Below are 14,034 nucleotides of genomic sequence, written 5' to 3' on the forward strand. Positions count from 1 at the left end.
TACTGGTTTGTTAGGTATAACTTATTTTTGGGATTAATAAATAGATATCCATAATTCTTTTTTAGAATAATAGTGTTTTGTCATAATTTTTACAAGGCATAACAGTAGGTTAGGGTGCGGCGGGGGTGGCCCTTGGGCCACCCCTATGCCGCCAGCATGTTTATCTTACACACGAAAAGTATACTGAATGATACGTTTCAGATTTTTTAATTTTGATACATTTTTTCTTACCATGTGATGTCAGAATTATTGATTACTTACTAAATAATTAATAAATACGTACTTGATTTCACAATCTTGAAGAGCATTTATTTTATTTGACTGACACCTGTGTTTTATTCCTAACTCTATGGACACAGAACGGTCTACTGTAAGGCCGACCAATCAGGGACAGCCGTCGGACAGTTGACAATTTGACAATTGTAAGATTGTGATTTAACAGTTTTACTTCGATAGATTATAATCTGACGAATAATAATACGTTAAATTGTAAGCAGTATATTACGTTTCACAATTTTTCGACAGTTCACAATCTCGCGAGATAGATTATAATCTAACGTTATTTACAATTTTACGGTGACATATACATCGAGCTCGAGGAGCTCGGTGGCGCAGCGGTAAACGCGCACAGTCTGCGATTGTTGAAGTTAAGCAACTTTCGCAAAGGCCGGTCATAGGATGGGTGACCACAAAAAAAAAGTTTCCATCTCGAGCTCCTCCGTGCTTCGGAAGGCACGTTAAGCCGTTGGTCCCGGCTGCATTAGCAGTCGTTAATAGCCACCAATCCGCACTGGGCCCGCGTGGTGGTTTAAGGCCCGATATCCCTATCCATCTAAACTTTAGATTCTAAAGGGAAGGCCCGTGCCCCAGCAGTGGGGACGTTAATGGGCTGATCGCAGACCGAGCGCGTTAACCGCTGCGCCACCGAGCTCCTCAACAGACCTAAACTGTATTGGGCTGGTATTCCCTTTGCAGATTGGAAGGTCAGACAGGCAGTCGCTGGCGCAAAAAACCGGACCTGTCAAATCTTCAGGTTAGGTAAGCGGACCCTGTGAAAAACGGGGTAATGCTAGAGAGATGATGAATAGGTCTCGGGAACAACCAACCCACACGATAGAAGAAGAGACCATTCACAGCTGTCCGATGCCTCACCTGCCTTTGACGCTGGAGGCTCGCGAGTGCCTCACGGAGGAGTCCCGGCTCTCCCGTTGAGCCTCGCGGAGCAGTCTGATATACTCATTCTCGACCGCTGCGAGGCCGTTGCCAGAGTTCAGCTCCACCCATGATTCTGAAAAAAAAAAACGTTCCATTACAAAACGGAAGAGACAAAATAGAAAACCCAAAAAGAGAATGATTCCGGCCAGGATCGAACTGGCGGCCTTCTGCGTGTAAAGCAGATGTGATAACCACTACACCACGGAACCACGTGGCGGAGTGCTTTAAATTGAGGTAGTGTTCAGTCTGTTAGGTAGATAACAGAGTCAAAAATAAATTACGAAATTCTGATTACTAAATAAATAATAATCTAAAACTGTTATAAGTACTCTGATATAAGTACGTAGTCGTTACATGTGCCATGTCAGGGGCCTTTGGCGGCTCAATAGTAACCCTGATACGAGAGTTGATGGGGTTGGTAATCCACCTCACAACCCACACGATAGAAGATTTTTTTTGACGTGACTTATTGTAGATTTGCCGCAGATGGCATTAACTACTTGACCGGACAAATGGGGAGCGCTGAAGGCTCTCACCCGGTACAACGTTTAAGACAACAGGCCTGAGGGTGCCCAGTTGGGCGCGAACCTCGGCTCAGGGCGTCGTCTGAGAGGAAACACGATAGAAGAAAAAGCACCATTATGCTCTATAACGTAGGTATGTTATGTCGTCGGGGAAGAAGCAAATACTCCTTCCTATCTTACATTTTTAGGCAAATCGACTTTTAGATGTAGTTCGTTGCAAAATTTAATTTGATTTTATTTACACTTTTAGGGTGATTTTCGATGAATAGACCGACGACCCTATTACTCTAGCCATAGAGGCAGCCAATCAGCTCGCGACACCAAACACTTCAGGACCCCGATACCGACCCCGCCGGCGTGGTCGACGATTTCCCTCATTCACCGCTTATCGCTATCGACCCACTAGGGTCGATTAATTCTTTCAAATATTTTTCCTCTCAGACAACGCCCTGAGCCGAGGTTCGCGCCCAACTGGGCATCCTCAGGCCTGTTGTCTTAAACGTTGTACCGGGTGAGAGCCTTCAGCGCTCCCCATTTGTCCGGCCAAGTAGTTAATGCCACCTGCGGCAAATCTACAATAAGTCACGTCAAAAATCTCATGATCTCATCTCATGATTTAATCGATAATAGATCCTATCTTCAGAATCAAGCATGAGTCTCTTTGTTTGATGGAAGATGATGGAGGTTGATGGATGACGATGGGCAATGTGCATGGCACGAATTGTACCTATGTAAACCATGACCAAGCGTCTATTCATAGCAACAGTTACCTGCGTGTAACCTAACCATTGTTTCAACAGTCACATCCGGCGAGATTCACGATAGACGGACCCATTTAGACTCATTCATCATCATCATCATCAGCCCATTAACGTCCCCACTGCTGGGGCACGGGCCTTCCCTATGGATGGATAGGGAGATCGGGCCTTAAACTACCACGCGGGCCCAGTTTTAATTTAGACTCATTATCACATGCTTTTCATAGCTTCATACATAAACATAAACACTAACAGCCTATACACGTCTCACTGCTGGGCACAGGCCTCCCCTCAATCAACCGGAGGGGGTATGGAGCATACTCCACCACGCTGCTCCACTGCGGGCTGGTGGAGGTGATTTTACGGCTAATGTCACAAATGGAATGTGGGTTCCCTCACGATGTTTCCCTTCACCGCTGAGCACGTGATAATCGTTTATGATCCAAACATGAACTCGAAAACAAATTCAACAATTTGGTTTAGGCCTGTGCTGGATTCGATCCTGCGAACTCAAAGTGTGCAAACGTTCTACCAACTGGGCTACACGACTTTACTTCACACAAATCTAATAGTTGTAATGTCATGTCTGCTCAGGATGAAGTATACTTAAATAATCATCATCATCAATTTAAGAGCCACGCTCTTGTCGGTGCAGCATTTTCCATGCTACCTGTTTAGGGAAAAATAGGGTTTGGCGGCAAGGGTGTGCTGCCGCCAAAGGATGGTTTCGGGGTACCGAACTGAGCATAGTACCCCGCTAGCCACAAGTTGGTAGTGTGACTAGGGATCGACGATCCAACAGTGTTGTGTTAGAAGTTGTATATATGCGTCTTGCCGTGTAAACTTCGATACCGCGTTTCACGACCGCTTGAAGAATGTGGCGCCATCTGTTGCATGTGAGCGGAACTAGGTGGCCAACTAGTTGGGTCCGCTACAAGGGCAGTGGTTTCCCTCTAACACACACACACTTAAATAATAATGCATCCAAATTGAGATGTGTAATTAATAAGCAGGTTTCTTTTATTTTGTAATTAGTATAGTAAGTCTCGATATGTTATCTAAGTACCTTTTTTTTTTGTTTATAACACTTCATAAATTACACATAGATTGTTTTACAAACATCGCTAAACCTAAACACTAAACAGGTTTGTACCTAACCTACCTATCTTAGTCCAACTCCAATGTTGTTTAAAACTACTATATGAAATTGATTGTTTCTCAGTAAGCGAATCGAATGTATTCTTTTGAGAAAATAAAGTATTTTAAACTTTAAACCTTAATCATCATCATCAGCCCATTAACGTCCCCACTGCTGGGGCACGGGCCTTCCCTATGGATGAATAGGGAGATCGGGCCTTAAACCATCACGCGGGCCCAGTGCGGATTGATGGTTATTAACGACTGTTAATGCAGCCGGGACCAACGGCTTAACGTGCCTTCCGAAGCACGGAGGAGCTCGAGCTGAAAACTTTTTTTTTGTGGTCACCCATCGTATGACCGGCCTTTGCGAAAGTTGCTTAACTTCAACAATCGCAGACCTTAATAATTCATCAGAAACTTCCATACAAAAGCTTCAACAACCGGTGAACAATCAACCAAACATACCGTTCCGCGTATGTTTACTAACAACTACGCTGGTCTGCTGCATTATGCACGCAAAATATGGCGGGTTCTTGGAATAAAGCCACTAGTACGGTCACGAGCATTAATATGTATACACTTTGGTACCATGTCACATTAACTTTTTTGACAAATTAAACCGTAACTCTCATGAAATGTCAAATATGATAGTGCGACAGGGTTCTAAACTGGGTACATGATATTACTCATGACTGTACCCCTGACTACCCCAATTGGGATATAGTCGTGAGTTTATACGTTTTCTTTGCTATTACGACAAACACCAAGCCTCATACCATTCAGATTGGAAGCTTTAGTATCTGGGTCATTTTGATTACGTAACCAGTTATGTATGCGCGTACGCACCATATTAATATGCTAGTCGGTCGTACATTAGATCGATAGATATTGTTTTGCAGTAAAAATGCGTTAAACTTATGTGAAGAGTTTTAGCGTTATCGTTAGATATTAGACAATGTAACTAATTAATGACATTTAAATTACGTTGACTAATTATTTAATTGAAAAGACATTTTATTCTGGTGACGAATTTTTGTCTAAATGATAAGTATTTATTGTTAATTTTCTATATTGATTATATTGTGTAACTTTATTTGAATGCTATTGTAATTTATTTATTAATTTTATTTGTAATTTAATCTGTTATGTTTTAAATTCGTACCGAAAGATGCGACATAGTGCGACATAAATTTTATTGTAACAACCCTTTTATGTTGACGAATAAATGAATTTGAATTTATTAATAATATATGCTCGCGTAAGTGGTGATGGTAAGTGAAGATGTGTGTCTAGGGTGAAATGCTTATTCAGTCTAGCCTTGAAGACTCCCAGATTATAACGAGTTGGAAAAACAGACACGGACAGTTCTAATCCATCACCATCAATTATTCTGATTTATGAAGAACAACATCTACTGTGGTGGACTAACTTCTGAGCAGCTAAAATCTCACATTGGGAACATTCAGGTTAAATAAATCTTTATTCTCAAAAGAAATTTACATTTCACTTCATGAGAACTTATAAACTAACTTAATGTAACTTAACGGTGAGCGTACGGTCACGAGCATTAATATGTATACACTTTGGTACCATGTCACATTAACTTTTTTGACAAATTGAACTGAAAGTCTCTTTAAATGTCAAATATGTTAGTGCGACAGAGTCCTAAAGTGGGTACATTATATTGCTCATGACTGTACATGAGTTGAAATAGGCTACTTTGATACTCAGTGAAACGATAAAAACACCTTGAGTAATTTAAATTATTATATAATATATATTTTATAATAAGTATATCAAATCAAATCAAATATACTTTATTGCACACAACATACAGAACCGAACAGTATATATTTATAATTTATAATATATTTTAAATTATTATTAATTATTATTATTTTATTTAAATTACTCAAGACACATTGCTCGAATGAGCAAGGAAAGATGGACCCGGAGATTGTTAGAGTGGCGCCCACGAGCATTCACAAGACCGAGAGGAAGACCACCAATGAGATGGAAGGACGACATTGTGCGGCACGCAGGATATGGCTGGATGTCGATAGCCCAGGATCGTCGGAAATGGAGAAACATGGAAGAGGCCTACGTCCAAAATTGGATATAAATTTAGGCTGATATAGATCTCTCTCTCTATTTAAGAGCTGCGCTCTTGTCGGTGGAGTAACCGCCATTCCTCTCTTCTTCCCGCCAAAACCTTCACCTCCCGATACGACACGACCTGCACCTTCTCTTTTATTTGTTTCATAAATGTTATCCTATGTCTACCCCTTCCTCTCTTCCCTTCAATTTTTCCTTCTATAATGTTTGTTATAAATGAATCGTGTCGTATCAGGTGGCCAATCATATTTCCTCTCCGGTTCTCTATAGTCTTCAATATGGTCGTGGTATGGTATGGATGGCTGATATAGATAGATAGATAGATTTCGTAAATAAGTCAAAAGAAAAATGGGATTTTTCTGGGAATTTCCTGGGAACACTCTCGAGAACAACACAACACTGTCTGACCACGACCGACCTTGACTTCTAAACAACCTCGGTCCAAAAGTAAGCCGAACAAATCGTAAACGGAGCGAGCACGCCAACGTCTCTCCACGTAGGCAGGAAGTTGCTTAATACGGTCGTATTATAGTTTCCGGTTTTCCTGTTCACTAATTATTGGTTTCGAGTCTTACATACTTAATAATAATAAAACACTTTATTGCACACAAATTTACAAAACATTTACAGGATTAACTTATTCTAAGGTGGGCAAAGGTATGACTTATCGCTAAGAGCGATCTCTTCCAGTCAACCTTCAAAAAAAAACAAAAGAAAAACTAAATATAGAACTATAATTAGATCTTTTTCAAAAAAAAAAAATCGAAAATATTTATTCTTCAAAATTGGCTTACATAGTTAACAATTTATATACTTTTGCGATGAAAAATTCCGCTTGATATCAACTCAGAACCATGGTCTGAATCACCCATCAAAGTTTTCGTTACGATGTCACTAACACCCTGTATTATTTTATCAGCCATTATAGATCTCCAATAATACTTCAATCAGTTCAACGACCCATTATTATCAGTACGTGTCTGTACTCGCGTCTACTTCGGTCGCTTCGCTCGCTTCCATATTATCATAATGTATTATACCGATAGCACACCCCGGACATAGTACAGTCATGAGTAAAATCATGTACCCACTTTTGAACCCTGTCGCACTATCATATTTGACATTTAATGAGACTTACGGTTTCATTGTTTAATGGAGGAGCTCGGTGGCGCAGCGGTAAACGCGCTTGGTCTACGATTGTTGAAGTTAAGCAACTTTCGCAAAGGCCGGTCATAGGATGGGTGACCACAAAAAAAAAGTTTTCATCTCGAGCTCCTCCGTGCTTCGGAAGGCACGTTAAGCCGTTGGTCCCGGCTGCATTAGCAGTCGTTAATAACCACCAATCCGCACTGGGCCCGCGTGGTGGTTTAAGGCCCGATCTCCCTATTCATCCGTAGGGAAAGCCCGTGCCCCAGTAGTGGGGACGTTAATGTGACATGGTATCAAAGTGTATACATATTAGTACTCGTGACCGTACACGCATAGATAAGATCACGTCTGTTTCCTGTTGGGGTAGGCAGAAACCTGTATTCATAGTCGACGTTGTATTTGTGGGAGACAGACACGGCTTCCGTGCCTCACTTAGCAGGGTCCACAAAATACCAGCGTCGTGGCTAACGTTGCGGCTTATGCTTCGCGTGGGTTGTGAGGTGGATTACCAACCCCATGAACCCTAGTGTCAGGGTTACTATTGAGCCGCCAAAGGTCCTTGACATGACTCATGAAACGACTACGTACTTACACCAGTAAGTAGTAACCGGGACCAACAGCTTAACGTTGCTTACGAAGCACGATCTTCTTACTTTTGGACAATCAGGTGATCAGCCTGTAATTTCCTAACCAAACTAGGGATCACAAGGTGATTTTTGTGATTTGTCCCCACCGGGATTCTAACCCGTGGCCTCCGGGTCGTGAGCACAACGCTCAACTACTGGAATAGAGACCGCATTTCCATAGAAAACAATGTTTACAACCGAACGTGTTTACGCGTGACGCGTCTCGCATTCGAGACGCATCCACGGCTCTGTTTACGTCTACACACGTGTTGAAATAAAACAAACAATATTATTATTATACCTAGTTCATCCACCGCAACAGAGTTCTTTGGCTCGAGCATTTTGGCACTAATCACTACTACAACAGTATATAATACACAACCACTAATAAATACAACTGCGTAAAATCCATTCACTTCACACCGCGTGTGTATTTATTAATTCAATTTACTTTTAAAAGGCGACTCGCGCGTCCGCGCGCGACCGTCGTCGTGTAAAGACTAATTTGAAAATGGAATGGAACGCTAGGCGTTAGTGTTGCGCATCGAAAGGCGTATCGATAGAGATATTACATCTATCGAACATTTGACAATCATGACTACCAATATTGTTGTATTTCCCCGGTATTCCGTCAATCAGCTTATGACCCTACAAATAACGATCACAGTGCAGTAATAATAAGGTCGATTTTTCATGATAGACGAGCAATTTGTGGATAGATGTACCTCTCATAGTCTATCGACAGTTTATAAACTTAATATGTATATATATCTTGTAATCATCATCATTGGCCTTATACGTCTGTTTCAGACGATTTATGACGTCATTGCCTCGAAGAAATGCACTTTCCTTCATGGCTGTGCAAGCCAATCCTAGAGCGGCAAACTCTACCGCACACTCTGCAGGAGAAGTCTCCAACTGGTGGATTGTTGTTGGTTTCATGCCGTTTCATTCTCCTGCTCGACAGTGTGTCCAACCAGGTGTGGTCATGAGTGTCGCGTCCATCGAGCACACGCTTCTTTCACAGGTCTCGATCATCGGCGAGCTCCTCCCATGCTTCGTGGTAAATCCCAAATGAGCTCATGTCCCTAGTAATACATTTATTATTATTTATTACAAGTAGTCTATGTATGTGTTTAGTAATAAGTAGGTATAGGTACGTAAATTTATTTACTTTACTCGTAACTCACAGTTATCGATCATATTTATTGCGTGTTAACACCGGTCCACTGAGTTTCTTTCAGGCTGACCAAGGTTAGGTGGAAGAAATCCCAATTAGGGATAAGCTCGCCTATGATTTATCTAACGATAAATTATATGTAAATTTTACTTTTTATTTTAAAGCAAAAAGAGTAGACAAACAAACAAACAAGAAAATTCCTATTTCTATCGATAGTTCGGCACACCACTAGGTATACGTGGACCTTCTCGTGTAGGTTGACGCGTCACAGATTAAATTAATAGTTTTTTTTTAATGGTTCATACCTATTGTCCCGATTGTTATTCAGCCTCTAAATGCTTATAATGATAACATTTTGCACGGATGCAATTATTGGTCATAACTTTTACAGCTTATCGTGTAGCGAGTTTTAGTCGAGGCTGTTACGCTGTGATTTAATGTTTATGTATTTTTAAGAACGTCTATCTATATGTATATAATGGTGCTTACCAGTGCACACCATCTAATTTTATTTTAAATTAAAATTTATTGCCATACAACAGCATTGAATCCACCATTGGCTTCGTCAAAAAGAAACTAAAACAAGAATAATCCATAAAACCACAAAAGTTTCTGTCGATTATCCGCTCCTTTCCATTTTGGCTGATAAGAATATGACAGGTATAACTTAAAATAAATTTTGATGTTGTGTACTGCAATCGGCACCGTTGTAAAAGAAAATAAACATTTATTTTTCCACACACAAACACACACACACACATACACACACACAGATAGTTGAAGTAAAAGCGACTTGTTATTGACAGTAGGGTTGGAAATCACAAGTAAAATACATGTATTTTTCAATCGGGCTTTGTATTTTTCAATAAAATACAGAAACTTTCAATGGCTTCTTAGGATGTATCTTTCTCAAGTTCCCGTTTTTTACATGTATTTATTTAACTATGTATTTTTCACTGTCGTTTTTAGGCCTAATAGTAATAAAATAACTTTATGGTGAAATCAGCATCCTCCTTTACATAATTATAATCAAAAATAATCATTCATTATCAGTGCTTGTTTTTCTTTTAATTCTTTGTAATTTATGAAAAATACATCGATTAATACATGTATTATACATGTAAATTTCTATTTTTCAAATAACCCTAAATTTGTATTATTCCAAAGTTACTTACATGTATTTTACTCGAGGCGCTCGGTGGCGCAGCGTTAAACGCGCTCGGTCTGCGATTGTTGAAGTTAAGCAACTTTCGCAAAGGCCGGTCATAGGATGGGTGACCACAAAAAAAAAGTTTTCAGCTCCAGTCGTTAATAACCATCAATCCGCACTGGGCCCGCGCCGCGTGATGGTTTAAGGCCCGATCTCCCTATCCATCCATAGGGAAGGCCCGTGCCCCAGCAGGGGGGACGTTAATGGGCTGATGATGAATGAACACTGATTAATACACGTATTATACATGTTTTGTATTTTTCAAATAGCCCTAAATTTGTATTATTCCAAAGATACGTGTATTTTACTGGAAAGATTCAAAGTTGCGAAAAAAGAAACAAATGAGTATCTTTCGCCATTTTCATCCCTAATTGACAGTCGCTGTTATTGTGAGGAGAAAACAGTTTGTTATTATTATCTCTGTGATTCATATTATGTTATTATGAAGAATATGAAGACAAGGTCACATTCTCTCTTTACTTGGAAGCAATTTAATTATATATATTTTACACATACATACATACATAAACTCACGCCTATTTCCCACCGGGGTAAGCAGAGACTCAACAAACAGAGACTCGGCTGATGCAGCGAACTAGTTTTCTGTGTACTACGCTTGCAAGTGTATAAATTCCTACCTACATGTTCTTTATTTCATCATCATCATCAATTTAAGAGCCACGCTCTTGTCGGTGTAGCATTTTTTTTTGTTCTTTATTTATTGTACCTATTTGTTCGAGCATGATATTACCCTTCCTTCACTGTTGAGCACGTGATAATCATTTATGATCCAAACATGAATACTTGGTAAATATGTATAAAAAAATGCCGGTTTATTATCCTTCGTCGTGTTTCGGAAGTGACTCTCACAAGGTCGACCAGGCACCAGACGTCTTAATGCGAATAATTCGCATACCTTGTTTATTTGGTCGGAGGCAGAATTTAGCGTGGACTGTTCATTTTATATGAATAGAATACAAACGTGCGATTTCGCATCTGTTTTTAAAATAGACAGATTAAAATTAGACGTCGAGTAAGCGATTAAACGGACTTGAAATAAAATCATCATCTCCTAGCATTATCCCGTTTTTCATACGGTCCGCTTACCTAACCTTACGATTTGACAGGTCCGGTTTTTTACAAAAGCGACTGCCTGTCTGACCTTCCAACGCGAGAAGGGAAAACTAACTTAATATAAAATATAATGACTAATGAGGAGTTCGGTGTCGCAGCGGTAAACGCGCTCGGTCTGCGAATGTTGAAGTTAAGCGACTTTCGCAAAGGCCGGTCTTAGGATGGGTGACCACAAAAAAAAAGTTTTCATCTCGAACTCCTCCGTGCTTCGGAAGGCACGTTAAGCCGTTGGTCCCGGCTGCATTAGCAGTCGTCAATAGCCATCAATACGCACTGGGCCCGCGTGGTGGTTTAAGGCCCGATCTCCCTATCCATCCATAGGGAAGGCCCGTGCCCCAGCAGTGGGGACGTTAATGGGCTGGTGATGATGATGATGAATGACTAAATATTAATATGAATACCAACAATTATTTTTATACACTGCCATTAGGTACATTATATATTTGAATATTTATGTACCCGAGTAATGAGAAAACAGGTAATTATCACGATAAAATTAAATCTGTACAATGCAAATACATTCTACTAGTTTGGCAAGGACATTGCAGGCTTGAATCACCTGATTGTCCGAAAAGTAAGATGATTCCGTGCTTCGGAAGGCACGCTTTGGTCCCGGGCTACTACCCCAAACACTTCCAACCCGCAGTGGAGCAGCGTGGTGGAGTATGCTCCATACCCCCTCCGGTTGATTTGAGGGGAGGCCTGTGCCCAGCAGTGGGACGTATATAGGCTGTTTAATTGTTTATGTTATGTATGTGTGTAACATAAAATAAGCTCACGGCTATATCCCGATTGGGGTAGTCAGAGGTACATCCATCGCAAGATGAACTAAATACCCACACCTCACCGAGCTCTCTGTTAGACAAACGTGATAGGTGAGCCGTATCGCCGTCTACAATCGTCGAGTTAACAGTGTTTGTGAAAACTGCACTTAGATAAGATAAATAAATAACTCATGCTCTTTGTTCATTCTAAAAATAAACAATTCCTTTTTTTTGCCTCGAAATTCATCACTTGACCGAACAAACCGAACACGCTTACTCACTACCTGTGCACAAAGGGTCGTTTAAAAAACACTCCTAAAAAGCAGGTGTCCAGAGCCAATACAATGGTTTAAAAAAAAAACATACACAAAGAACTATACGGGTCCCAATATCCGTCCTTGAGTCACACTATTCCCGTCTCTTTCTCTCTAATGTTATTACACGTAAATCTATCCCAGTCGCACACAGAATTTATGTTAGTTATTTTAATGGATAGATGATAACCGTTTGACCACGCTTTGTGGACGTCGAGAAGACAATTTCTGCCATCAATTTTGTTGGACAGGCCTCAGAAGGGCAGATAATAGGTCGGTCGGATGGAATGCACTACTTGGCCGGACAAATAGGAACGCTGAGGCCTCCCAGATGATCCCACTTGTACACTACATACACTCATCATCATCATCATCAGCCCATTAACGTCCCCACTGTTGGGGCACGGGCCTTCCTTATGGATGGATAGGGAGATCGGGCCTTAAACCATCACGCGGACCCAGTGCGGATTGATGGTTATTAACGACTGCTAATGCAGCCGGGACCAACGGCTTAACGTGCCTTCCGAAGCGCGGAAGAGCTCGAGATGAAATCTTTTTTTCTACATTTACTAATATTCATAAAATAAAAATATTTACTTGCTAAATAAGCAAACATGTTATTATAATATACAGGGTTTTAGTGATACCGTAACGAATACTGAGGAGGATGATTGAAATTTCGGTTCGGATAATTCATGCTTTTAGTGCATTTTCATTATTATTTTCAGTTCCATACATTTGCTGGAAAGAGTTGAAGAAAAGAGAACCATATTGAAGACTATAGAGAACCGGAGAGGAAATATGATTGGCCACCTGATACGACACGATTCATTTATAACAAACATTATAGAAGGAAAAATTGAAGGGAAGAGAGGAAGGGGTAGACCTAGGATAACATTTATGAAACAAATAAAAGAGAAGGTGCAGGTCGTGTCGTATCGGGAGGTGAAGGTTTTGGCGGGAAGACGAGAGGAATGGCGATTACTCCACCGACAAGAGCGCAGCTCTTAAATAGAGAGAGAGAGAGAGACATTTGCGACAATAAATAAAATATAATAATAAAATAAATAAATAAATAAAAATCGATTATAACTAAGAAAAAAAAAACATTTCATTGTGCTTCCAATAATAATAATAATAATAATAATTTGCGACAGAAAATTCCACTTGATATCAACTCAGAAACATGGTCTCAATCATCCTCCACAGTTTCGTTACGGAGTCACTAAAACCTGTATATTATATTATATTTCCTTAGCGTCAGTGGAGCGTTAACGAAAGCGAAAACGTTTTGAATGAGCTCTTTGTTGTATAGCTGTCTCCCTTGCACGTTAGGGGCATGTGCGCCGGCGCACGTAGCGTGAATCACGCCCGTCCTTCAACCTGAGGGTAATGAGGTCGACGTTAACAAAGACAGAGTTGTTTATTTGTTATTAATGTTACTGCAATTAGCATTTTTAAATCGTTACAAAAATATCTAACACTTCGCTCGGGTGCAATGCTGAGGAAAAAATGAAATTATTTACGACATCATTAAAACCTTAAAAGTAGGAGTATTTCTCCACTATTTAATAGATGTTTTTATACATATAAACCTTCCTCTTGAATCACTCTATCTATTAAAAAAAACCGCATCAAAATCCGTTGCGTAGTTTTAAAGATTTAAGCGTTAAAAAAAGAAAAAAAAAGAAAAGAAAGGAAAACATGAAACAGTAGGACTAGGGCCCTGTGCTGGGAGGTTTTTTGGCCACGTCTTTCCTTCAGCGTTACAGATTCCGATGTGGTAGTAGTTTTACAGCTAGTTACATAATGGCCCCGATTCCTGCAGACACCGCCTAATTTTATTTTAGGTTATATCCGTCATTTTCGTATCCGTCGAAAAGGAAAGGGACGGATGATTCACAG

General features: G+C 40.3%; 1 protein-coding gene, 1 long non-coding RNA gene and 1 other non-coding gene across 5 annotated transcripts in view; 1 reads left to right on the top strand and 2 right to left on the bottom strand.

The window, feature by feature from the left end:
* LOC126379600 (BCL2/adenovirus E1B 19 kDa protein-interacting protein 3) overlaps nt 1–14,034 on the bottom strand; it is a 50,629-nt gene that overhangs the window by 16,154 nt on the left and 20,441 nt on the right. For 2 of the 3 annotated variants that reach the window (XM_050028416.1, XM_050028417.1), the window contains one exon: nt 1,153–1,288. In XM_050028416.1, coding sequence (XP_049884373.1) covers nt 1,153–1,288 — 136 coding nt within the window. Of the gene's footprint in view, nt 1–1,152; nt 1,289–7,828; nt 8,034–14,034 lie in introns of those variants that run through there. The other variant, XM_050028418.1, reaches the window with a different exon arrangement.
* Nucleotides 1–14,034, top strand: part of LOC126379644 (uncharacterized) — a 72,337-nt gene that overhangs the window by 14,694 nt on the left and 43,609 nt on the right. The window lies entirely within an intron of this gene.
* Nucleotides 1,352–1,424, bottom strand: Trnav-uac (transfer RNA valine (anticodon UAC)). The gene has a single exon. It is a non-coding gene; the product is annotated as a tRNA-Val (tRNA).

Source organism: Pectinophora gossypiella, chromosome 29 (genome assembly GCF_024362695.1).
Source record: "Pectinophora gossypiella chromosome 29, ilPecGoss1.1, whole genome shotgun sequence".
NCBI classification, from domain to species: domain Eukaryota; kingdom Metazoa; phylum Arthropoda; class Insecta; order Lepidoptera; family Gelechiidae; genus Pectinophora; species Pectinophora gossypiella.